The sequence below is a fragment of the Cornus florida genome, unplaced genomic scaffold, assembly GCF_030987335.1.
Source record: "Cornus florida cultivar Cherokee Brave unplaced genomic scaffold, ASM3098733v1 CherokeeBrave_3.0.0_Hap2_Chr01, whole genome shotgun sequence".
Taxonomy (NCBI): Eukaryota; Viridiplantae; Streptophyta; class Magnoliopsida; order Cornales; family Cornaceae; genus Cornus; species Cornus florida.
Genome location: NW_026775571.1, coordinates 71,285,515 through 71,313,425, shown reverse-complemented (window position 1 = coordinate 71,313,425; position 27,911 = coordinate 71,285,515). Strand labels below are relative to the sequence as shown.

Below are 27,911 nucleotides of genomic sequence, written 5' to 3'. Positions count from 1 at the left end.
GAAGGTCGTCTTTGATTCTTAAACTTGTTCCCTGAATTCTTGAACCTGTTCCCTCAAATGTTAAACTTGTTCCGTGAATTCTTGAATCAGTTCAAGTCGGGCAGAATGTATTTTCTCCCTTAAAAACTTCCAAAACTTCCTAAAGCATTGTTCTCATCATTCCGGAGTATATCTGTTTGGCTCTTTTTTTTTTTAGGGGCGTGCCAGAGTCTTTCGACCCAAGGGGGTTGGATAGCCAAACTATCATTGGTGCTAACCGAATATAAAATCGGCCCTTAGTGAATTAGGCGATTGTTGGAAGGCAAGGATGACCCTTCCTCAGGTTCTTCAACGCCTTAATAAAGAGGACTTTCAACACTATAAGTAGAATGGATGAAAGGAGTAAAACAAATTACACAAGCATTCATATATTCTAAGAGACTTAGAAAATAAAAGTAGAGGGGACTAATGCCAAGCTTCGACTTTTATTTTATAAGTAAAATTCTTATACAGAGTACAAGAAGTGGAATTCTAACACTAGAGGCCACTCCTATGAACAGAAGTAAAATACAATTTAAGAACTGTATGAAATTGCAGAGAATGAAAAACATCGATAAAGAAAATACTACATTGTAAGAAAATGCATTGTGTTGGTCGGGGACCTTTTGCACAGACTTCTCATGTCTCTATTTATAGAGAAACCTTGTTGCAGCAGTTTTCTTTTAAATTAAAATATCATTTGAATTATAAAAACTACCCTTGTCTTAATCTTATCCACCATCATTTGAATTATAAAAACTACCCGTATCTTAATCTTATCCACCTTTTGCCTTTTGTCTTAAATTTATCCAAATAAATGTATTTGTGGAATAAAATTGCGGTAGGCAATTTATTGACTTTAGACCCCAATTTTATATAGGAGTCCTATTTAATAACATGGTACATATCTTCTCCTCCAATCAAACAACACCATGTGTCTAAATTAAAAAAATTATTTTTATGGTGCAAACAATATCAAAGTAAGAACATTTGAACTTTTTCAAATCCGCATCCGATCTTCAATCTTGAAATTCTGAACCGAAATTTTACAATTCGATCGGACTTGTTTTGACAACGAAATTAACCAATTACATAATATATATTTGTCACAATCTCCTCAATATATATATATATATATATATATATATATATATATATATATATCACAGGACATGCGTACCAAATGTATCATTCAAGATGACTTACATGATCACTCATTTGCATAGGCTCATTTGGAATTCATTTCCAGATAGAACATGCATACCAAATGCATGGCATTAAAATCATTTTCGTTTTATATATTTGTTTTCATTTGAAACAAAAACGATATTTTTGTCTTGTTCAATAGAAGCGTAACATAAAAATTAATGTAAAATTTTTGAAAGAAAAAACATAAAAATTAATGTAAAATTTTTGAAAGAAAAAACTTAAAAATATTTTAAGTTTGAAAAAGAAGATGGCTGCTTAAAAGGTTTTGACTCCGTGCTATTTAAATAACAACAACAAAAGTTGTATTTGTCCGTATAGTTCACACCATCCGCAACAAAAAAAAATACAAATCAAGGGCGATTGCTAAATTAGCCCTTGGGTTCAACGGTTCAATCCGTAAAATATAACCAAAATTGACCCGCTCCAATTTGTTTAGTCGGGTTTTTGCTCTCGCATCCCTAATCCCATTAATAATTGCCTTTTTTCACTTCCATCTCTCTCTCTCTCTTCCGTCGGCCGTTTTCTCCGAACTGCGGCGACGAACGACAGAGCTGACCAAACCCTATCTCTCACCACAATGAACTGTTCAAGTAACTCTCACGATTCATATACATGTTAAATATACATTTACACACACATGCGTATTCTTGTGCTACACTATTCTATCTTCTGCTTGATCTCTGTTTCTCTTGTTTTACCCTGTTCTTACAGTCTCCGGAGAAGTGCCGGAAGAGCCAGTGGTTTCGAGAGTTTCTGGGTTGCTGTTCGAGAAACGATTAATCGAGAGACATATATCGGTATGCTTTCTCTCTCTATATATATAATATGTATTATCTCCATTGTAGTAGATTTCTATTCCTGTTTTGGTGCTTCTTCAACATTCTCTATTTGGTTAGTGAGAAACCCTAGGAAAGATGAAAGAGAAGAACTTTCGCAATTTTAAAGGTTTCATTTTGGAGGCCGCAGGAAAAAATTCGCTCTATAAAATCATTCGGGTAATTTTATTTAAAATTTTGGGTACCCTTAAAGAATTAAACATTATAGGCACTAAGCAATGTTGGGAAGAGTTGAACATTCCACCTACTGGTTTTCTTTCTTTAATTTTTCTGTTTTAAGGGTAACTAAAAACATAGGGTTCAATGATGCATGTGTTTCACACTTGCTCTTTTAATATGTATTCAATAATGTTATTTTAGGTTTGTGTAGATTTAAATGCTATGTAGTGCATTTTTTTTTTTTTTTTTTTTTTGACAAATAGGATTATGGAAAATGCCCTATTACTGGGGAGCCTTTAACTTTGGATGACATTGTTCCAATTAAAATCAGCAAGGTATGCTTTATTTATTTATTTTTATGTTTGTACTCCTATTTTTATGCAATGTTGCTATCAGTGTTTTCAATTCTTTTGGGTAATAGTATGCTAAGGCTTATTCTTTTTGAATTCTAAGCAGATAGTGAAGCCGAGACCAGTACAAGCTGCAAGCATCCCTGGGATGCTTGGGATCTTCCAGAATGTATGTGTTTCTATAGCTGTCATTGTAGCATATATTTTATGGAAGTATAAAGTATAATCCTTAACCTTGGTTCTGTTGCCCTTCCTTTAGAAAATTGTAATTACAGTTAATGCATGAAGGTTGTTACCCTTTCCTAACCCATGTTTATCATGATCACATTCCATTTTATTGTTTGTTGGAAGATCTCTTTTTATTTATTTCTTAATTTAGTTTTTGATTGGTAATCATGGTTAAGATCGTTTAACTGATCTTGTGACGTCCAATCGCTTGGGAGAGAGGTTTGCTGACACTTATATGTGTGGACACCCATTAACTGTGTAGACGTGTTTTGACGAAAACCGTGAGCAACGAAAGGAGAGTGTACAAAGTGGATAGTATCTGCACGGTGTGGGCGGGTCGTGACAAATGATATTTAAGCCAATCCCTAGTCGGAAATGGGGGGACGTGCACAAGCCCATGCAGGTCTGGCAGTGAGGACGTTGGGTCCCAAGATGGGGTGATTGTGATGTCCCATATCGCCTAGGGGAGAGGTTTGATGACACTTAAGTGTGGATACCCCTTAATTGTGTAGACGCGTTTTGAGAAAAACCGTGAGCATTGAGAGGAGAGTGTGCAAAGCGGACAATATCTATACGGTGTGGGCGGGTCATGACAGATCTAGTCTGGTAAAAGTAGAGTTACCATTGTTCTCTTATCTAGTATTGATAATTTTTTCTATTTCATTTTTTATTTTTGGCATAATATTGTTTCTTTTATTATCTTTTGTGCTTCAACTCGATGAGTTGGAATTAGTAGAATAACATTTGGACCTTTTCTTAATCAATAAAAGGTTTTAAAAGGAGTTTTCAAGGTCCTTTATTTTTTATTTTATTTTATTTTGAAAGTTTGCCCTGCTGTCTCGTTGTACCCAAAGTTCCAAATGATTATCGCTTACAACTCGCCAGTACACTTCTGTTCTTGGACCCTAAATATGGTGTACTCTATTTGGGTATGGTGTCTCTAAGAGTCAAAATTTATCAAATTCCCAAACTCAATGAACAAGGCACAACTAAATATTGAAATCTCTTAATATAGTTTCTTTTTAGGACATAGCAGTGCTTTTATGCAGCGGATTGTACTTGGATACCTAACTCATTTTGGAACAATCTTGTGACAAATGCTACTCAAATAGAACACAACAAAAGAGTTTTGTAAAATTATTTATTTAAACTTGAAGTACTACTGTACTAGGCATGCTTCTTTAGTCAATGTCCAACCAGACATGTTGGATGCAAATCGGATTTCATGCCCAGAGTTTGTTTATCAGATAGAGATACTTCAAAAATTTTGGAAGGCCCATATAAAATAATTTGAAATTGTCTTACTACATTCAAACTGATATTCAAATAATATATAGTAAGCTAATATCAACTACCTCTTAACTTGGGGTCCATATGTAAAGATCATCTCTTTTTGGGTTGTCAAATCGCCGGAGAATTCTGGGGTCAGCGGCATACTGTGTAACCTCTTTAAAATTCTGGGGTCAATAACATACTGTGTAACCTTTCTCTTTCCATGAATCTCAGTCATCCTGATTTTGAATAACATTGTACCAGACTTTTGAGAGATTTCAGTTTCTAAAGTTTTTATTCAAGGCTATCTATATATATTAGTTGGTATGTCTTGATTTCTTTTAAGTTCCAAGAAGTCCAGTCATCCACATTTCAAGTAACATTGTCCCAGACCTTTTTTTTTTTTTTTTTTTTTTTGACTGAGGGATTTCAGTTTCTAACGTTCTTATTCAAGGATATCTACATATTTTAACTGCTGGGTCTTGATTTCTTGAATTGATATATACATGTCCTCTATTAATTTTTTGGCTAGGATTTTGGACTTGATATATGCCTTATTCCTGAACTCATTCTCATGATCCACTGATTTATCTGGTTTTTGGTACTATTTTTTTCCTCATATATATATATATATATATATATATATTAAACAAGAAATTTCCTTATTTTGGTATCTGATTTTCTATGCTACTAGGAATGGGATGGTTTGATGCTATCCAATTTTGCATTGGAGCAACAACTACATACAGCAAGGCAAGAGCTAAGTCATGCTCTCTACCAGGTAGGAATGAGTAGCTTAAGTACTAACTAATATTTAAAGCTTTAACGTTTTGCTGAAGGACAGAACATCCAGTAAATGGCTTAATCATTATTGCTGTAATTACACTATTATTATTCTTGGTATTACACTGTTTCATTTATCTCACGATAGCATGAACTTTTTTAAGCTTTAGTAATCAGTGTGTTTAATGGTTGATGTGACAGATTGAGCAGTTTTTAGTAAGTAGTTAGTTTTGTCATAAAAATAAATTTAAAGAATTTATTTTTTGATAAGTAATAATAAATTAAAAAGGGCGTTCAATAAGGGAACGCGTCCCGTAGACAAAGGAACCGGGGTTTAAGGCCCCAAAGAATCCAAAAAAGAAATTGAATCAACAGAAGAGGAACATGAACTTCTGTTCACATAACAAAAAAGAGAGCGAATAATAAAAAGTTTCAGTGTCGCTGTAGACGACTCCTTCCCTTCAAACATTTTACTATTTCGCTCCTTCCAGATACACCACCAAATATAATGTGGTATAGATCTCCAATAAGCACGAACGCTCCTACTCACACGACAACCTCTCCAAGTATGAATTAGCTCCTTAGTAGAACGTGGCATTACCCAACACATGCCAAATAGGCCAAGAATGAGATTCCAACAATCGTGCGCTACAGAGCAATGCAGTAGGAGATGATCAACTGACTCCCCATCCTGCTTACATAAACAGCACTAATTAACAAGAAAATTTCCCCTTTTCCTCAGATTATCGATCGTCAGAATCTTTCCCCAAACAACAGTCCATACAAAGAATGCCACCCTAGTAGGAACCATGGAGCACCAAATAGTCTCCCAAGGAAAATCATAGGATGCAAAATTAGACAGACATAAAAACAAGGACCTTACTGCAAAACGCCCATGAGAGGAGGGAATCCAAATCAAATTGTCAAAACCCTTGCCAATTCCTTCTTGCTGATACAATTGATCCAATAAAATGCTCACCTCTTCCAACTCCCAATCTTGAAAGGAACGTCGAAAATGAACATTCCACGTAATCTCATTATTATTAAGATGATAACAGTTAGCAACTATGGCATGTTTATCAACTGCAATACTATATAACCTGGGAAATGTACGACATAAAGGTTGGTTCCCACACCAAAGATCATACCAAAAGCGAACGCAACTACCATCCCGAACTCTGAATCTGATATGAGAGGAAAAGGCATCCCATCCTTGTCGAATGGATTTCCAAGCCCCAACTCCTCCCGCAATAGAAACCAGACATGTAGTCCAACCGCCAACATCTTCCCCATACTTGCAAGACACTAATCTGCGCCAAGGACGATGTCTTTCCTTCTCGTATCTCCACAACCACTTACCCAGAAGAGCTTTATTAAAAGGGATCAATAGTCTAACATTATAGGCTTGCAAACTTGCTCCCATCTAGCAAGATGATACTTAAACTCATCTCCCCTTCCTCCCCAAAGGAAATTCCTTTGAATTTGTTCAATTCTATCAACAACGGAGCATGGAATTTGGAACAAGGAAAGAAAATAAGTGGGAAGGCTTGATAAAGTGCTCTTGATAAGAGTTACTTTACCCCCCTTAGATAAATATTGCTTCTTCCAACCAGCCAACCTCTTTTCATGCCTATCAAGCATAGAATCCCAACTCCCCACTAGCCTAGAAGAAACACTAGGGGCAATCCCAAATGAGGGATGGGAAAGGAGTTCACCCTGCACCAAAGAACTGCAGCTAAAGAAGAGATGTCCTCAACATTCCCGACTGGGACAAGCACACTCTTGGCCACATTCACCTTTAACCCGAAAACTGCCTGAAAGCAAGCCAGAATGCATCTCAAGTATCTAAGTTGAGACACATCAGCATCACAGAAAACCAGAGTGTCATCTTCAAAAAGTAGATGTGAAATCTCCACCTGATTGTCAATATCTCTTCCCACCCGGAATCCCTTGATAAGACCAAGATTCTCTGCCCGGCGCATGAGTCTGCTTAAACCCTCCATAACAATTAGAAAAAGAAAAGATGACAATGGGTCACCTTATCTTAAACCTCGAGAACACCCGAAAAAGCCAGCTGGAGAACCATTCACAAGAATTGAGAACTTGACAGACGAAAGACAGGTCTCAATCCATGTCCTCCATCTACTTCCAAACCCCATTCTTTTAAGCAAGTAGAGAAGGAAATTCCAATTGACATGATCATAAGCTTTCTCAATATCAAGTTTGCAAAGAACTCCAGGAACACCACTACGCAACCTTGAATCCACACATTCACCAGCAATAAGAACTGAATCAAGAATTTGCCGTCCTCCAACAAAGGCATTCTGGGAATCTGAAATAATCCCATCCATAACTTCTCTCATTCTATGAGCCAGCACCTTAGCTATGAGTTTGTAAATACAACCCACTAAGCTAATATGACGAAAGTCCTTAAAATCTGAAGCGTTTCCCTTCTTAGGGATAAGGGCAATAAATGATACATTGAGCGATTTTTCAAAAACACCAGTAGAATGAAAATCCTGAAAGGTACTCATCACTTCATTTCTCACAACCGCCCAACTTTCCTTCAAAAAGTGCATAGTGAACCCGTCTAGCCCCGGGGCTTTATCCTCATTACAACTGGATAAAGCCTTAAGAACTTCTTCTTCAGTAAAAGGAAGCTCTAACCCATCTCTCTCCAGCACAGAAATGGCCTCAAAAGGGAGACCATCAAGTTTAGGTCTCCAACCTAAAGGTTCTGTGTAGAGCTTCTGATAAAAAGAAACGATCCCACTACGCACCTCTTCCTCCCTCCACAACTCCACGCCTTCAACCCGTAGACGTCCTATATGATTACTCCTTCTGTGAGCATTAGCAAGTCTGTGAAAAAAATCTGTATTGTGATCACCCTCTTTCAACCAAAGAGCCCGGGATTTTTGTCGCCACGAAATCTCCTCCATGTAAGCAATTTCAGCAAGAATTGCCTGACAGGAAGCTCTCCTAGTAGAAAGAGACTCCACATTCCCACCCGCCTCCTCAAGCCGATCAATCTCAGAAAAATCAGCAAAGACTCTATTCTTCCTCCATTCAAGATTCCCAAAGACATCATTATTCCACTGCTTAAGAGCGAGTTTGAGAGCTCTTAATTTCTGTGTTAATATGAAGCTGGACGCACCTGTAACGATCACTCCCTCCCACCAAGAACGAATAGTCCCTCGGAAGTCCTCCGCTTTCAACCACATATTCTCGAAACGGAATGGGGTTTTCCTAGAACACAAACCCCCACAATCCAAAACTAAAGGAACATGATCAGAGGTAACCCTTTCTAAGACCGCCTGAACAGCGTTGAGGAATTTTTCTTCCCACTCCCCAGATATCAAAAATTTGTCTAATCTTGAGAGAGTAACTGGGTCTCTACCATTGGACCAGGTATATGTTGCACCTTCCATTGGTAGATCAATGAGAAGGTGCTCATCAATGAAGTCGGAAAACTGATCCATGTCTATGGACCTTCTTCCTCGAGTAGACCTCTCTGACGGAACCTGACTGAATTGAAATCCCCACCCAAACACCATGGTAAAGAGCATAATCCTTGAACGAAGCTTAGTTCCTCCCATAAAATAGGTCTCTCAGCATCGTCAATCGGTCTATAGACCCCAGAGAAAACCCATCTGAAATTATCCTCTTCCATCTTAAACTCACAAGAAACAGAAAATCTCCTCTTCCATACATTCATTCTAGACAACCACCTGTTATCCCACATAACTAAAATACCACCCGAAGAACCTGTAGCATCCAAGGCCTCCCATTCCACAAACCTTCCTCCCCACATACTTCTAACCACTCCGTCAGTAATGGATGCCATCTTGGTTTCTTGCAAACAAACAACCTGTGCCCCCCATTTTCTTAAAGCTACCTTTGCCACCCTCCTTTTATTCGGGTCATTGAGACCACGAACATTCCATATAATGATTCGTAGCTTCATTAAAAACCAGTTGAGATTAACTCCCCTCCCCCCTTCTTCAAACTCCTACTCCTAGTCCTGCCCCTTTCCATCACCACACCTTTCTTCTTGTCGTAATTGACATCAGAGATGAGATTCTTAATCTCATGAATCCCTTTCCAAGACGATATGGGTTTCGTGTTTATAACTTCATTAGTGACTGCTATCTCAGTTCCAGTCACAATTGATTGAAGAAGAGATAAAGTCTGAGCATTATTACCTTCGGTAGAAACTTCCAGCAACTCACTAGTAGTTCCAATGTTATCAACCACCCAATCCCTCCCCAAGTCAGTAACCTCATCATCAGGTCTCACCACTGCCAAGGGTTCCAACACTGAAATGTTAGAATCATCCTTTAACCAAGGTTGAAGCTCAGTAACCTGTTGGATAGATCCCAAGTCTTTAGCCACCTCCTCTTCAGTCTTTCTGTCAAACTCATAAACAGAATCTGAATCTGTAACATAATCATCTAATCCAACACTACTCCCAACCTCATTCTCCTCATCCATTGCAGATGGCATACAATTGAGACCTTTCAATGCAACATTCAAACGTAACTCTTTAAAGAAATTATGGGACAATGTTTGGGGACCTACATCAATGCCCCAAGGCTGAAATTAGATTGCATTGCATCTGACTATACCATTTAACCCACAGCTTATTAGCAAAATATATTAGTCTGAATAGCATTTTCCTATTTCTATTATATCATTAAGTATAGAAGCTTTTGTTTTCTTATAAGAATACTCCATATTTATTTTAGAGACAATTATAACATGAGTGTACTTGGTGCATTGAACATCATAAGGTCATCAATTATCATTATGTTGGCCTGTGTAGCGCTGGGGGAGAGTTAAAATGAGGGGGATTATGAGTTCTGATGGGTTATATTCTTTTTAATTTTTTATTCTAAATTACCTGTCATGTGTTGGCAGCATGATGCTGCTTGCCGTGTCATTGCAAGACTAAAGAAAGAGAGGGATGAAGCAAGGTCCATACTGGCACAGGCGGAAAGACAGATACCCATGTCAGCTTCAACAGTGCCTAGTGTTGACGCTTCTGCTTTCAGCAATGGGAAAAGAGGTTCTTGCTTGTATGCTTGGAGGTTGATTTTATTTAAACCAAGTTTAAATTATAAGATGGGTCATCGTCATTGTAGCTGCTGATGATGAGGAGATGGGCTCTGGTGGCAAGAAAATCCGTCCAGGAGTTTCTGCTAGCATCATTGCAGAGCTAACGGATTGTAATGCGGCACTTTCTCAACAGCGGAAAAAGCGGCAGGTATTGTTTGTAATTATATATTATTACAATTATTATTGAATATCGAAATTCGTGTTTTCATTAATCTTTTACCATATTCCTTTACTAATTGTTTCTTGATTTTACACATTTTGAGAAAGCAGTTGGTTGAAGTTCAGGTATTATTTTAGCATATACGGTCTCTGACCCTACTTTTTCTGGGTTTTTTCCTTTCCCCAGATCCCTCCAACATTAGCTCCCCTTGATGCTCTGGAGAGGTATACCCAACTCAATAGTTATCCACTTCACAAAACCAGCAAACCTGGCATTTTATCTGCGGATATCCATTACACCAAGGTATGGTATTCGCGCCAGAAAAAAAAATTGCATTCATGCATCTTATATCCTCTGTCATTAACTGCATAATAGTACTAGTTAAATTGCTTCCATGCTTTGGCAGGTTCTACTTTGCATAGTAGTATATTATTGGACCTGCGGTATATATGGTGGTGATAGTAGCAGCAGCAGTAGTATATTAGTGGACCTGCGGTATAGGTAGTAGTAGTATTAGTATTTTAGTGGACCTGCAGTATAGGAATTTCATTAATTTCTGTTGAAAAACATTCAAATAATTAACTCATATGACTCCCTATGTTACTTGATCTCAAGTACGCATTTAGGAGAGTGTGTGGGTTTAGGTGTTGGTTTTATCTCAGACTGTAATTTGACTCAACTGTTGAAGTTTAAAGTCTCCTTTTACGCCCTGGTGAGAAATGATATGCCAATGTAACTACGTGGTGTGTTCAACATGAGTATTTTGATTCATTTTGGAATAACCATGTGGTTAATATGTCATGGATGCATTCTATGGAATTTCTATGTCATGCTTACCTTTGTTGGATACACAATTATTGGTAGTTGTCCAAGTCTTGGCAAATGGACACCTATTCTAGACCGTACCCATTTTTTGTGCTTGCTAATGAGATGGGTATGGAAATGTGCACCCTTTATTCTGACCTTGCCCCACCAAAAATTGCACTGACCCTCTCCTCTTGATGGGTTTACAACATGTGACCCAGCATCACTCCAATTGGTAATACTCTAAACTTCTTGTCACTCTGCCGGCCTGCCTTACCCTGTCCCAAATAAACCTCACAGGAATTTTACAGTGTGAATGGAAGACTATACAGCTATAAAATGCTATAGCAGAATAACATGCTTTGAGTGCTCTAATAAGTGCAATGGACTTGTATTATCAGACGGAAAGTATGTTAAGGTACAATCATCAGCAATTTTAGCACCAGTCCACTAAATTATTTAACAAAGGAAAGACAACATATTGACTTGATAATATGGTTTTCTATGAATTAACCTTTTTTTTTGGTTAGGTAAGTTCTCACACACTCATTGCCCATGCTGGGGCTTGAATCCCTCCCTTCCCCCTTTGAGGGTAGGGAGGTTATACCATTGGGCTAATGGCCCATTGGTGTGAATTAGCTTTCAAAACAATTAAAAACCCGAAGAACAAAAAAGTCACCTGAATATGTACTAAAGAACATGAACTAATTTATTTCGGATTAAAAATCAATATACAAGAAAGAAAATACACCCATTTGTTTTCCACAAATCGGAAAGTTAAAATGTATTGATATGAAACCATAAATTGACAAAGGAGAAAACTACTAGTTCCCAACGCAAAAAAAATCAGACTTCTGATGAAACCCCTGCGTAATACCCACAAAGGATATCACAGAAAGAGTATATGAATGTTTATTATAAAGTTCTAGACACGATCTGCAGCAGAATATTTAGTATATTTCCCACTGAAAGACCAAATACATCATTTAGCTCTAAAATGAAACAATGAAAGAATATCATAAAAAGAGTATATGAATGTGTAGTGTATGCATGTAGACACTATCTATAGAAGAATGTTTAGTATATTTTCTCTCAAAGACCATATAGATAATTTTACTCTGATTTGAAACAACTCTTATGTCAAAAATCATGAAAAGCAAAATTATGATATTCAAACAAATATCATGGTGAACAAGCTTAGATGTCACAACCTAATTGTCATCCCTGGTGTTGCAAGGAAACTGCTTTCTATGGTGCCCTGGGGGATGGTTTGTTCTGGTGTGCATGAGAGATTGAGATTGAGACTGCCTGTAGGCTAGAGTCAGAGAGACTGGTATTTACGGACTCTAAACAAAATTATTGAGGGAAGGACAGTTGATGAATGTTTGATAAAATTATATGGAGCCCTTTAGTAAAATACATGTATACCTGGTGCAGGATGGATAAATCTCGATGCCACTCTGAATATTCAGGGTCGGGCATATGTTTTCCTTCTCAAGCCCTCCCCCTTTAATTCCTCCCCAAACCCATCTAATAGGGGCTGGATGGGCCAGGGCAGGGCAGATTACTAGAAACACTAGGTCTGTTGCCATGTTGTCACCCATGTCCAACATTGGTACTTCAAACATATTGTAATTTTATGCCAAAAAGGGGAATCTGTATGCTATAACTGCCAAGTAGTGCCAATTTTTTGTGCTGTCCTCTGATTGCTTTGCAAAGATCCAAGGGGTTGGCTCAAGTGGGTAAGTCACTTGGCCCTGGTGCCTCAGAAAGCATCAGGTCTAAGGTTCGACTCTTCTCGGGTGCGAACAATTCCTTGGAGTGGGGGTGTGAGTACCAACTAGGAAAAACAAAGTTGTTGTTTCTCCTCTTCAGCACTTTAAAGATAAGCCCTTGGTTTAGCCCTGTTCATTAAAACTCTAATCTTATATTGCTTTAAGTTATTAAAGAGACTTCTATTATAAAAAAAAGATGCATTTTGGTTAGTTTACTATTAAAAGTAAGAGGACAACACGAGTTTTTTTTTTTTTTTCATAATTGGGTTTTGTATAAAAGAAAAATATATATATATATACAAGCGCACAGAGGGCATACCCTCAGAAATTTACTGGAAAAAACAAGATCTTAAAGAAAAGCAATTCCAGTAAATAAAAGAAAAACAATAAAGTGTTAATTAAATAATGTCTCTAATTGAGACATTATACACATCTAAGACTTTGAATAAAATTTGCCTAGCCACCTCTGAAGTAGAACTAGAGCTATGTCCATGCAATCTTCGGTTTCTTTCTTTCCATATACTCCAACAGCCAGCAGCAAGATGGTATGAAATAAATTACTGGTCTGTTGTAAAAACCACATCAGCATATCATCCATTGTAAAAATTGAATTAAGATTCAGCCCCCATCCGAGAGTATCCTTCATCCAGCCCCAAAAATTTCTAGCAAATGGACACTGAACAAACACACGATCTCTGGTATCAATATGTTGTAAGCAGTTTGAGCAGCGAGGAGCCAACAACACTTTCCGCTTCTGCAAATTATACATTGTAGGCAATCTGTCTTGAAATAGAAAAACTCCATGCAGAGACCAACGAGGTCTTGCCTTTCCCCCAGCAAACTTTGGACCACATAACCTCATTAGATATAGTTCTACAGCCTTACCAAGCTTTTTTGAAAGCAAAGGCACCACCATCCCAAAGTAAATTATCTGGCCTAGCATGGATAGGTAGAATTGCCAAGTAGTCTTTAATAGGACTGAAGATTTCATCCTGCAAAAGAGCAAAGTATCCTCCATCTATAATTAAACTGGACAAAAGAGAAGACCATGAGAACCCCAGCCTTCTAACCAATCTATGTCCAAATTTCTGAAGAAGTGTTTCCCCTTCACACCAAGGGTCAGTCAAAACCTTGAAAAGATGCCCAGAGCCAATTGAAAATTGAATATTCTTCAGCATTAAATCTCTAAAATTAAGCAAGTTTTTCCACATAACTGAATGAGAGGACTTTGGAACAGCATTCCAATATGTGGATCTAGTTGCATACCTGTTTTGAAACCAAGGGACCCATAGTCTATCTTTACTCAACAAGAAATCCCAAGCCAGAACGCAGTGAGAAGCAACCTGAAGATCTTTCAATTTTCTGATACCTAACCCTCCCTCTGTTTATGATCTACACATCATATCCCAGCTTAGAAGATGCATTTTCTTCAAATTATCTCTACTACCCCATATGACGTCTCTGCACATTTTCTGAATTTTATTGATGATAGCAATAGGCAAGTGAAAGATGCTGCACCAGTACAAACAGATAGGAGTGATTACAGTTTTAATCAATTCTGTTTTGCCTGCAATTGACAACAACTTGGTGCTCCAGCCTTTAAGCTTCTGTGAAATTTTATCAATAAGAACATTGCAATGAGGTCTTTTTAAACCTGTTGCACACAAAGGTATACCCAAATATTTTAAGGGAAGATGCTCTTCTTTGCATTGTAACAGGTTCAGAATTGCTCTTCTACGTCTGACAGTTTTAGAGAAGATCACACTACTCTTTGGATAACTGATATTAAGGCCTGATGCATCACCAAAATGTTTAAAAATTCCTTGAAGGATTCTGGCATTAGAGATTGATGCTTTACAGGAGATTAAGAGATCATCTGCAAAAAAGGTATGACAACAATTGGAATTTGCTTTTAGGGCAGTGTTAGACAGAACAAGTCTCCCACTTAAAACTTCTGTGTTCATAAGATGGGTGAGTTGATCAGCTACCAGAGTAAGCAGAAGAGGGGAGAGGGGACAACCCTGCCTTAAACCCTTGGAGGGTTGAATAAAACCTGTGGGAGAACCATTTAATAAAACAGAATATCTTGTGGAGCTCAAAAGACTCGTAATCCATTTCACCCAATTAGAACTAAATCCAGAGATTTCCAATATCTTCAGAAGAAAATTCCAAGAAACTGAGTCAAATGCCTTAGAAATATCAGCTTTCAAGGCCATGATTGGATGCTTAGAACTAAATTCACTCACCATTTCTTGGCCCATGATAATTGAATCCTGAATTTTCCTGCCTTTAATGAAGGCACTTTGCTCCAATCCCACTAGACTAGGAAGAACCAAAGATAGTCTTGAAGCTAGGATTTTTGAAATGATTTTATTAATGAGATTGCACAAGGCAATTGGCCTGAAATCTTTAGGTTTAACAGCAGAACCAGTTTTAGGAATTAAGGTGAGAAAAGAACTACTCACCCCAATAGGAAGAGAACCTTCAATAAAAAAATGTGAACTGCTGCACATACCTCAGGATGAACAATAGACCAAAAGGATTGATAAAACCTAGCTGGAAATCCATCAGGACCAGGGGCTTTATCTGGAGTAAAATTCATCACAACAGCTTTAATCTCTTCTTGAGTAATAGGGGAATCCAGAATAAGCTTATCTTCAAAAGATAGAACATGCCTAGGATGAACTTCAAAGGTAGTATCAACTGTATTATCCTGAAATAGACCTTGATAATAATCAACAAAAGCCATTTTAATCTCTTCTGTATCATTTGTAACTTGACCATTTTCATTTTCCACAGAAGTGATTGCATTAAACTGATTATGCTGCTTCATCTTTGAGTAGAAGTAAGCTGTACATCTGTCAGTGTCCTTGAGCCAGAGAACTCTGGACTTTTGAGCATATAATATCTCCTGAGAAGACATTGCATCTTGATAAACTTCCTTAGCTTGAACCTCTTTTTCAAACAAATCATTTGTTGGGTTATTCAGAAGTTCCATCTGTAAATCCTCCAAAGCTTGTTTTGAATTTGAGACCCTCCCTTCAATTTCTCCAAATGAATTCTTATTCCAAATTTTGATAGCCGCTTTAACCTTTCTGAGTTTTTTCAGTATATGAATTGGAGTGCCAACTGCAGGTTCATCCCAGGCTGTCTTAATCACCTCAGAAATATGTTCATGCAAACACCATACTTTGAGCATTTTGAAGGGCTTTGGACCACTTGCAAATTGCCTAAAAATGTTTATAACAACTCCATAATGGTCTGAAGATGATGAAGCCGAATAAGATATTTTAGTACCAGTGAACAATTGCATCCAATCATCATTAATAAATACCCTATCAAGCTTTGCCAATATCCTTCTATCACTGACTTGACGATTACACCATGACCAATCCCCATTGGTAGCAAAGATTCCTGTCAAGCCAGTATACTGCAAACAATCATTAAATTCATCAAGAAGCTTTTGGGGGACCCTTCTACCTCCTTGCTTATCTGAGTGAAATCTGGTGGCATTCCAGTCCCCAACAACCAGCCATGGACCAGTAACAATTGAAGACTGAGTATTCAATTGGTCCCATTGTCTTCTTCTACCAGCAACTGAATTAGAGGCATACACAGCAGTACAATAAACCACCTCACCAGTTTGAACAAAATTCACCTTGAGGAGCAAGCACTGATCCATCTCATTCACCACAGTGACATTAAACAGCAATGGATCCCAACCAATCCATAATCTACCCGAATCATGAGAATTATAGTTATGAGTCCACCTCCATCTCCTATTGATTTTCTTTGAGATAACATCAAAGTTAGATAATCTAACCCTTGTTTCTTGTAAACAGACAAGATGAGAGTCATTGGATTTGATCCACTGACGGACCTCTCTTTGTCTTCTGGGCTTATTCAAGCTCCTCACATTCCAAGATGTGATCATTGAGAGGGGGGAGGAAAGGGAGCACCCCCATGACTTCTAGTCACTCTTTGAGAAGCCAACGAACCTATATTCTTCTTCTTAACATTGATCTTTTCTGTGGTACTGGAAGAGATGGCAGGTATAACTTTAGTAATATCCTTTTTAATACTGGAAGAGATGGCAGGTGTAACGATAGTAATATCATTTTTGATACTGATATTCGCAGGAACCCAATGGATATTACTTGTGAACTTGAATCATTGTTAACCCCATCTTGTGCACCAACCACATCAGACATATTATTTATACTTGGAACTTCTTGATTAACAGAGCCATCTTTCACTGTAATTGTGCTTCCCATTTGAACTGTCTCTATCTGTAGAACCTTATTAGGTGTCACCACTGCTTCTTCTAATTGGAGGATCTCCCCCTCTTCTTCTGAAATAACCACCACATCTTCTTTCTGTGAATCTTCAAGTAAAACTTGGAAAGTATTTGAGGTTTGAATAGGAACAATAGAACTGCTCCTATTGTCTTCTTTTGTGGCCCTTTCTTCAAGCACCTCATCTTCATCTTGAACCACCAATTTTCCTTTCTGTTTCACCACCCATTTATCAACCATTTTCTTCTTCTGCGGCTTGGTCTGTAAAACCTTTTGAGGGCACCTCTCAGAAACATGATCAACCCTCTGGCAGATGGTACAAAGCTGAGGCTTCCAGTCATATTCAAAATGAAGCACGCAATTGACCCCGTGAAAATCCACTTCCATTGAGTCTGGCAACTCATCCTTCACATCTATTTCTACCATTACTCGCACATATCTCCCTTTGTCTCTAGTAGATTCAGAATCATCCTTGTATATAGGCTTGGCAAAAGAAGAGCAGATCATAGAAACCACTTGTATTTTTCTGCAATGCACTGGAAGGTCATAAATCTTCAACCAAATTGGAACTGATTCCAATACTTCCTTTACTAAATTGAGATTTTTACTCCATCGTTTGACAATTATTGGTCTTCCCTCGAATGTATGAATACGAGATAAGACCTGCTGCACATCAGCATCATCATGAAACCGAACCAAGAAAAAACCATCGTTCAAATAGATCAGAGTGGAGTTCTTAGACCATCGTTTTTTAACAAATGATTTAAAATGAGGATAATAAGGCTTTTTCCCCATCACATAGCCAACCACAGATGAGGACCAATATTTGATTTCCTCTACAATATCTTCTTCCTTAATCGAAATTTTCTTTCCATGTACATCACTAGGATAACTCAAATTCTGGAAATTTGATGCCGTTTCTTTAAAGAAGCGGCACCAAGAGGTGGATGGGACTGGATTCCGGTTTGAAGATCCCGCCGGCGGGATAGGGGAGGAGGGGGGACCCTCCTCCATCACCAGATTCGTTGTCCCGGCCACCCTAATAACATACAAACCCTAAGACCAAATCGCCTCTCAGAGGACAACACGAGTTTGCTGAAAGATAACTAGACAATTAGATGTTTGCGAATGCTATATCATGATGTTGCCAGAGTAAAGAAATTCCAATTGCCATACAAGTATTAATGTGCCCAATTGAAACTTGGGTCCAGGCTAAAACCCACAAAAGTCCAATTTTGAGCTAGTTCTACAATTCACAGCAAAAAGGTTCAAATTCCTCAAGTTATAGGGCTCAAAATCATACAAGTATTACTGTGCCCAATTGCAACTTTGGTCAAGGCTAAAACCCACAAAAGTCCAATTTTGAGCAAGTTCTACAATTCACAGCAAAAACGTTCAAATTCCTCAAGTTATAGGGCTCAAAATCAAAGCCTAACAAGGGCAAGAATAATAAAAGAGAACAATTAAATGTTAACTTTATTTCTCCAGAAGACTAGTAAAGGATCTGTTTCTGCAGATATATAGTCTTGGTAACTTTGTCCCCAGGAATTTTCCTTAATTACTACGTAGTAATTATTTCTCCGTCAAGTGAACTCACTGTCAACTAAGCCTTCTACAACAATTCCTTAGACCATGATTAAAAAGTTGTGTACGACCTGATAAAAAAAAAAAAAAAAATGTGTACAACCAAAACGAATCATATATAACCCATTACAACTAGACCCGTGAACTGGACCTAATTCTAAATATCCAGATTTCCTAAATACCCCTAGACTTGTTAAACTTAATTGGAACAAATCAGAGCCTTTTTCTCAAATGTTGTTTTAATGGATTATCCTTTGCACCCAAAATAATATTTCGATCTCATTTGTATCAAATCTGAAGCAACATTTGGCATGTTTATTTTCATTAAGCTTGTATCATGTGTGCATGACCAGGTGAATGGCAGTAAAATCCTGTAATCAGCTAGCCGTCTGCCATTTTTAATCACAGAAAGATGGTTTTGCACCACTTGCCTTGAATAGTTGTCCCTCCTTTTTTAGGATGAAAAAAAAAAAAAAAAAAATTTCGTCCATTGAACTAGTAAATGCCAGAAAGTTAAAAATCCGTCTACCAACCTGTCTTTTCTGACTTAGTGTACTTAGGAGGGCTCCATAGTTGTCTGGTCCTATGTTTGATATGCATGCATGCACCTGTAAAATTGAAAGCAGCACATAATGTCTGGAAGACACAACGAAAGCTTGAAATTAGTGTTGAATTTCTTTATTTTGCATTTGGATCATGTTGTACTTCTCTTGTGATTTCAAAAATATTTCATGGGTTAGAGGATTCTTTTCTCTTCTTTTTTCGTATTTTTGAGATAAATGGAATCTCAAATTCCACAAATTAGGTTTTTTTTTTTCGTGGGTCTGTCAGGATATTATTGCAACTGGTGGGATTGATATGAATGCTGTACTCTTTGATCGACCTTCAGGGGAGATCTTATCGACACTTAGTGGTCATTCGAAGAAGGTTTCGTCCTCTACTTATTTTGTTTACTTGTTGGAGTTTGCTTCCTGCGCTAAATCTCTTGACTAATCACCTGTTTTTATCAGGTTACCAGTGTCAAATTTGTATCACAGGGTGATTTGGTCGTCACTGGTTCAGCAGATAAGGTAAGCCATGTCACTTCCATTTGCCTCAAATTTCATATCTGTAATCTTTCTTTTACTTCATGCTGGCGGATAAAAATCCTCTCTGGTGCAACAGTATATATGTCCCAGCCAGTGTTAGGAAAATATTGGGATGTACGTTAGGAAAATGTTGGGATGTACGTTAGGGAAATGTTGGGATGTACGTTAGGAAAATGTTGTGATGCAAGGCCAACGTCCCAACATTTTCATAACATGTATCCCAAACCATTCTGACTGGCTGGGACAGATTTACTGTTGCGCCAGAGAGGATTTTGATCCCAGGCTTTCATCATGTTTATTTCTTTTCTTTTTCTTTTTTCCCTGAATTATTTCTCTCTTTCCAGTGTTGCTATTTATTTTTGTCTGTTGGTTTTTTCTTTTCATTTTATTGGAAAGTGTCCATGAAACTTTATTATTTTTCATGTCCTATTAGTACAGAAACTTGAGAGCCTTCATATTTCATACTGATTTTCTGCTGCTTCTTGTACAGAACTGGAACCTTCACATTAGGATACTAATACCAATTATACCAAGGAAATGCAGATAGGGGTCAATAAAATAATATCCATTACAGGTAAAAAAATTTACAGAACCCCTTTCCCCTTCAACAAACACAAACACACGTCACCAAGAAAAAAAAAATGGAAAAGAGGAATGAAGGGGTGGATTAGATCTCAAATAGGAAAATGATATACAAACATAGGGTAGTAGGGTGCCAAAGTCATAGCATAAACGTGAAAGTGATAGGATAGTGTCTAAGAGGGGGATTTTGGGTGTAGGGGTCGATTCCTATTGCTTGTTAATTAAAAAAATAAAAAGAAAATAGTACTTTAGTACATGTGTTATTGTGTGGAACTTTAGCTTATATTGTGCGCCCTAGTTAAAGCCAGGGTATTTGTTTATTGTCGCAATCCATAAGTGGAGTTATCATGCGATTTGTGACATTTTAGCTATAGTACTCTGAAATCAGAAGAATTGGTTTCAGTTAACTGCCCAAATGTTTAACCTTTATCTTGTCTAGTTAACTAGTGATAAGTTATAGTTGAATGAGAAGAAGAATTGAGAGAGATAACCAACAGGCCAGTGGCCTAGCGGTACCAAGCCCCTACTTCTCAAAGAGAGGTCAGGGGTTTGAGCCTCAGTGGAGGCATGTGTGTGTGAGTACCCAACTAGGAAAAAAAAAATTGAGAGAGATTTCAGATCCACAATTGCTTTCTGAGAAGGGGTTGTAACTAGAACAAAGATGGCAAAGATCCCTCCAAAAATTGTGTAGCCTTCAATTGTTTTTGTTAGATCTAACATGCTCTAATGGGACAGTGACAAAGAAAATCAAAACCTAGCCAATGATTGATATCATGTAAGTTGCCCAACTAGTGTTGGAGGTCTCAGATAATTGTTTCTAAAACCAAAAATGAGCTTAACAACCTATGAATGGCTAATATGGTTGGGTTTTAGCTCTTGGAAAAGCAACGAAGGCCACAACTAAGTGAGATACTTAATGAAGAAATCATTATTTTGTAAGAAGAGTATGTGGGACGTTCTGGGGGAGTTGAATTCCACTGAGGGAAGTTCATCCTACACACAAAGTAACCTCTTATTCAAGGTAAAAAGGGCAAAATAGAAATGGAGGTATCATATTTCACCCTTAATTCAACTCAACAAAGCTTTTTCCCAACCACTTGGGTTTGCCTCATAAATTTTATTTCCCCATTCCACTCTATTTAAGTAAGACCATAGCCTCAGTGAAACCACATGTTTTCATGTCTTTCATTACTAACTCTACCCATGTTTGTTGAAAGAAAAATAACCCTTGTTTGACAAAAATCAAACTTCTTGCAGAGAAGCAACTCAAGGACCCTGTCAAATGTTATTTTTGGTTTTAGAGGAAGTAGACCAAGTTGACCAACAAAAAACTCTTCTTCTCAGGTTGCTGTAACGTATAGTCTCTAATATATAAGGGATTATATAAGGGACTTTTTTACCATTAGAATCTGTGAATAAGAGATGGAAGGTACTGAGGTAGGAAGCTAGAACCGAAGGTTTTTGATATGCTTTTCTCTCATCCTTATCCTTATCTGTGCATAGTAGTTTCTTCGTGGAGAATGTGTTCAAGGGTTCTGTTCCTTTTGTTGTATAACAAACTCATTTTAAGTTTCATTAATAATAAATTTAAATAATTTCTTATCTCTGGATTGATTGAAGCTTTTTCCTCACTTCATTACCTAGAAAAACGAAATCTTTTATCTTCTGCTTGATCTCTTTATTCAATTTTATGTAATAGAAATGCATGCTTACATGTATACTGTGCCTTTGCACAAATGGGTGTTCCTGTGTATGCATGACATATATTCCCGTGGCTTAACAGAAGATAAGTGATTGTGTTGGAAGGAAGTAGGATGTCAGAGAAAGTCTACTATCCAACTTTTCCACTTCCCCCTATTGATAAGGTTTTGTTAGTTACCATAGATGTTTCATAGGCTTGCTAATATGCTGGGAAGGTTTTCTGGGGAGACATGAATTTATTATTCTTTAAATTTTGTTTGAAACAAAAAAAAATTATTTTCAGAGTTACTCTTGTTCCACTTCCCATAATGATCATCATTTGTGTTCTCAAACATAAATCTGTTCAACTTTTTTTTTTTTCCTTTTTCCTTGACAAATTCATTTTACGGCTTGTAATAAAACTTTATACAACCTATTTGCAAGAATATGGTTTTTAATGTCTACCAGTATAACTTGCTGCATTTTCCCTTTGAAATCAATATTGTCCCTTTTTGCTTGAGTTTATAGCTTACACCCCTGTATTTGATTCTGATTTTCATTGTTGCAGACTGTTCGTGTATGGCAAGGGTCAGAAAATGGGAATTATGATTGTAGGCACATCTTGAAGGATCATACTGCAGAGGTAAGTAAAATTTTTCCAATCCAAACTGATCATGGTTTTATTCCTGATGACTTCTTTTACCATCACAGACTTGTTTCTTGTACCTCCTGGGTAATTTTATTCTTTTTTCTTGTTTCGGTAATTTTTTCTAAAAATGAAGCATTCATGTCATCGCTGTAGATTCAGACTTTCCTCATAGGCTCAAGTCATCTCAACCTTTGTGCCTGAAGCATTGTGGAGACTCTACAAGTTGAGGCTCAAGGGAAATACGTTTTGGCACCCTTGGAGTTAAACCACCAAAGTCTCTTGCCTCAGGGCATGTGGCACATGCCTCACCCTTCTGGCCTTGTGTTTGAAATGGCCCCTTGTATACTGACTAAACACCAGGAGATCTAACCGCAAACACCAGGAAAAATGAAGCATTCATGTCATCGCTGTAGATTCAGACTTTCCTCATAGGCTCAAGTCATCTCAACCTTTGTGCCTGAAGCATTGTGGAGACTCTACAAGCTGAGGCTCAAGGGAAATACATTTTGGCACCCTTGGAGTTAAACCACCAAAGTCTCTTGCCACAGGGCATGTTGCACATGCCTTATCCTTCTTGCCTTGTGTTTGAAATGGCCCCTTGTATACTGACTAAACACCAGGAGATCTGACCGCAAAGACTAAGTTGCTTCGTTTGGTACAAAGGTTGGAAAAGTGAGTAGAAGGGAAGATAGAACAAATGGATGAGGCATCCCCCATGGAAGGGAAGATGTCATTCCCCCTTTGGTTTGTTTGATTGGAAGGGAGTAAAAGGATGTGACACCTTTCATTATTTGAGAGGAGAGGTTTACATATCTTTTAACCATTACCCTCATACTCCCTCCGTCCCAAAATTCATGGGCCTTTTTGGAACTCCAACTTTTTAAGGGGACAAGTCTTTGATGCTTTGTCCCCTTTTAAAATTTCAAGGAGGGACAAGTATTTTGGGACATCCAAAAATGGAAAGAAGGCTAAGAATTTTTGGACAGAGGGAGTATAATTTGGCAAAAATTGATTAAGGGTCATATTTTCACTTTGTATATGAATGCTATGACCCTAGTTATAAACTTTCAAATTTGGAGGAGGATTTGAATGACAAATTTTAGTTTTAACAAGAATGCTGGTTAATTATCAAGCCGGAAATTATGAGTATGATAATCAGCGATGAAGCAAAATGAGTTACTTGAAGCTTTCTAGAAGAATTGACATACTACAAGATCATGGGACATGGCTCGTTATTAGATGTGCTTGTGCTACATGAGTTGTGTTGGCTAAGTCTCAGATGTGTAGATCACATGTTTGGGATAATGAAAAGTACTTTAAATTAGGAACACTTCTATGAGGTGACTGGTAAGGCCAAGGATGAACCACTTCTAGTTCTCATTTCTCTTGCTCTTTGTGAAGTTCATCTGGTTCAAGTTCTCAGGAGTTAAGGAGGGCTTTTTAGTGATTTTGTTAATTGAAGCATTGAAACCTACAGTGCATTTCAAGCTGTATTTGGCGTTCAGCGCATTTCTGGAAATTATGTAGACAACCTGAATTATTGTTGTTCTTGCAGCACAACAGTACACATGCTTGCTGGGGACTTTGAATGTATTAAAAATGATGCGGAAGGGCATAACACCAACCAAAAAAAGAAAAAAGGGAAAAAAAAACTCATGGATGATGGTTTGCTTTTCATTTGGGAATGCTAGGTCCAGGATATAGTTTGGATATACGAGCATAGTCAATTGATTTTAGGTTTGGCTTAGCAACCTTAGAATTTTTTATGATGATGAACGGCCTCATCGATAAGCTACATTTCTTATCTCAAATTGTTCTCACACCAAAACAAGCAGAGATTCTGTACTTTTCCAACTGTTCTTTCCCCGGATTTCCTATTGGACATTTGTTTTGTTCCTTAGATTATTAGCTCTCTAAATTACTGATTGTTTTGTAGTTCTAATGTCTACAGGTGCAAGCTGTCACCATCCATGCGACCAATAACTACTTTGTGACTGCTTCACTTGACAGTACATGGTGCTTCTATGATATTTCTTCTGGTTTATGCATCACACAGGTTTAATCAATCTCTCTCTCTCTCTCTCTCTCTCATGTGTGTTTCCTACATTACTTCTGGGCTGGAATGCTGGATCATTTGTCTGATTTCTGTAGGTTCCTGATGCTTCGGGGTCTGATGGTTATACATCTGCTGCTTTTCATCCCGATGGTCTCATCCTGGGAACAGGCACCTCAGGAGCACTCGTCAAAATTTGGGATGTAAAAAGTCAGGTATAATTCTACATTTTTCAGGTCCTTGACGTGTTACCACTTCCTTATTTTTCATTCCATTTAGTTTCTCTACTCGTTTGCAGGCAAATGTTGCAAGATTTGATGGACATGTTGGGGCAGTAACTGCCATATCTTTCTCAGAAAATGGTTACTTCCTAGCGGTACATTTTTCTTTAACAAGTAATTGCTGTAACTGAGGATTAAATATGGCAAGGTCTGATTTTTATGTCTCAACTGGTCAGACTGCAGCTCATGATGGTGTTAAGCTGTGGGATCTACGCAAATTGAGGAACTTCCGGACCTTTACGCCATATGATGAAGATACACCAACACAATCCGGTATGTGGACTACTCTATGCCAAGTAAATATTGTGTGGCTCTACATTGAAAACCCGCAATGACAAGAAATACTGTGGAGTAAGTTTAGTAGACTTTTCTTTTGCGAAGATGGGGACTCTTTGGGGAAGGAGAGGGGGAGGGTATGCCTTCTCAATTCATATTCCTTCATTAGTCGAAGGTTATGATGCGGTTGATTCATTGTTTTCTTTTTTCTTCCGTTTGATTAATGCTTGTGTTGTATTTTGACCATATCATGGTTTATAATGGAAAGGAAGATAATATGATATTCTTCAGTTTTACTTCTTATGGTGCAACTTTTTTTTTCTCTTTTTTTCTTTCCCGGAAATTCTTATGGTGCAACTTATCAAGAACAAAGCTTACAATTCCTGGTTCTTTTGCAGTTGAGTTCGACCATAGCGGAAGTTACCTCGCAATTGCTGGCTCAGACATAAGGTGTATTTCTAAATGATCTTCATACTGCTGGGATTTAGTACAAAACTTCCCTTTTTCTTCTTTTTTCTAGTAAGAAATAAAAATTAATTAACAATGCCTGTAGATATATATATTCTCTAGTCACCACATCTTACAATTTATTCTGTGATTATGATGAACTGCCTTTCCTCCACTATGACCGAAGCTTGAAAACCTAGTGGAGCTACAATATATATATATTGATAGGTCTCGTGTTGACATATATATACAAATGTATATGTATATATATTTAGCCCTCCATTGCAAGATCTCCCCAACAACCCACCTTTGTTTTCCAAGCTTAGAAACTAATATGATCACGCATGCTCTTGTAGGGTTTATCAAGTTGCAAATGTCAAGTCCGAATGGAATTGTATCAAAACCTTTCCGGATTTATCTGGGACAGGTTCTCTCTCTCTCTCTCTCTCAGCTATTGTTTCCTTTCTCATCTGTCTCAACATATTTTGTGTACTTTGGTACATGTGTATGTAGTTAGCATCGGATCCCAAAACTCAACGACAGGGACATGGTTAAATAATCATAAATTTTTCGTATTATCTTACTTTCTGAGATAAGAATGGTACTTTTATGTAACATAGAGTTCAACATCTGCACTTCATTCATTTTGTACCTTCAACCCGGTATATTGCACGCATACATTATACCCAGATAAGAGTATATGTGATAAGGTCTAAATATCACTGTTGATTTTGCTCCTAACACATCTTAGTTAGAAGTTCATTGATGTAAGCTTGATGTTGCGAGTGCAGGCAGAGCAACCTGTATAAAATTTGGTCCAGATGCGAAATATATTGCAGTTGGATCAATGGATCGTAACCTCCGTATATTTGGCCTGCCGGGGGATGTTGGTGCATCAGAGTTCTAGTGCCTTCACATCCATTGGAGATGAAAGCATACAATATTTATTGTAGTTCTGGTTTTTTTTCCTTCACAGAAGAGGTGAGAGTTTACATCAGAGTCTCGTATTAGTTATATCCGATTTCAATATAATGGAGAGGGAAAGACAATGAAGGGAATTTGGTGCAACATCCTATGGTGGACAGAGCTGACCAAGTTGAGAATTGAGGCAGTAGAATTAGACTCACTAGTGCAAGTCCATTTGTATCATAACAATGTTTAGTCTAATTTCTTCCCCTTCTTTTTAGGTCAAGTGAATTTCTGTTGCAACTTGATCTTGCGATGGCATTGTAGGATTTACCATACAACAACGGGTGAATGAAATACTTCTTTTATACCCTTTTTTTTTTAACTTTAGGGTAAATTTATTCTAAAAAATTATATTGACGTCCTCTTTGTAACTGTGGGGTTAACAATTTGGTTTAGTTTTATTGAAATAACCTTTGTATAAAGCTGTTTTGCTCTTATTGTGATCAAACTCAGGGCAGTTCTAAATGTTTTGCTCTTACCTTTGTATAATTATGGTGGTTGTATCAAAACAATAGTTGTTGTCATCTTTAACAACAATCAAGCTACTTGCGATCAGCCCAACCCGGTTAGAAGCTGCATTTGGAATTGGAAACTCGTTAGGCCGTTGCTCAATAAAAGCTAATGAGCAATCTACCATTATTATAAAAATAAATAATAATAATAATAATAATAAAATATAGAGCTACTTGAGATGCATTTGGCTAAGTTCACTTGAGACTTTGGTGAGCTGATTTTGTTATCCTTCCAAAATTGAGAAGAAAAACGGAAAGGAAGGAAAATGCTACCATTTTTAATAAAACTTGACTAATACCGAATTTGTCATTTTTTTATTTTTTATTTATTTTAAAAGACATGAAAAAAAGTGTAGTGATATCTAAATCACACAGTCCTTCTGAACGAGTGCTGGTCTCACACTCTGAGCGCGCTCCCACTTTCACACTCTGCACAGGTTTTGCTTCCATTCTCACTGTTTTTGACTTAATTTTACTGTTTTGGTGCTCCCGCTATCTAATTCACTCTTGCTCCGCTTTATGTGACTTAAGAACATAAGTAGTTCACATTATACTTGGGGATATAAGGAGTTCACATTATACTACACCCTTTCCTTTCTCGTAACTAATATGTTGTCCCTTATTTTATTTTATATTGTACCAAACATAGCCTTACTAAATGTGCTTGTGAAGGCTTAGAAAACTTTCTTTTTTACAGGAGAAATTATTATATGCTTGTGAAGCCTCACAAAACTTATTTTTTACAAGAAGATAAGAGCCGATAAATTATTACATGGTCCCGGACCA

At 37.5% G+C, this 27,911-nt stretch overlaps 1 protein-coding gene across 1 annotated transcript; it reads left to right on the top strand.

The window, feature by feature from the left end:
* The first annotated feature begins 1,574 nt into the window (after positions 1-1,574).
* LOC132300095 (pre-mRNA-processing factor 19-like) lies at positions 1,575-27,035 on the top strand. The gene is made up of 18 exons (XM_059797040.1): positions 1,575-1,817; positions 1,939-2,024; positions 2,486-2,557; positions 2,679-2,741; positions 4,767-4,853; positions 9,773-9,920; positions 9,997-10,118; positions 10,317-10,433; positions 19,420-19,515; positions 19,599-19,658; positions 22,507-22,581; positions 24,539-24,643; positions 24,739-24,855; positions 24,939-25,016; positions 25,098-25,194; positions 25,596-25,647; positions 26,001-26,071; positions 26,436-27,035. Exons 1-18 carry the CDS (start codon positions 1,805-1,807, stop codon positions 26,549-26,551), a joined length of 1,575 nt encoding a protein of 524 aa, XP_059653023.1. The 5' UTR covers positions 1,575-1,804; the 3' UTR covers positions 26,552-27,035.
* Positions 27,036-27,911: the final 876 nt, after the last annotated feature.

What these genes read in the sequence shown, in the direction of transcription:
- LOC132300095 (XM_059797040.1), top strand. An exon ending in AAAATGGTTACTTCCTAGCG is followed by an intron (nt 25,017 to 25,097) that starts GTACATTTTTCT and finishes TCAACTGGTCAG; the next exon opens with ACTGCAGCTCATGATGGTGT. An exon ending in ATTGCTGGCTCAGACATAAG is followed by an intron (nt 25,648 to 26,000) that starts GTGTATTTCTAA and finishes ATGCTCTTGTAG; the next exon opens with GGTTTATCAAGTTGCAAATG.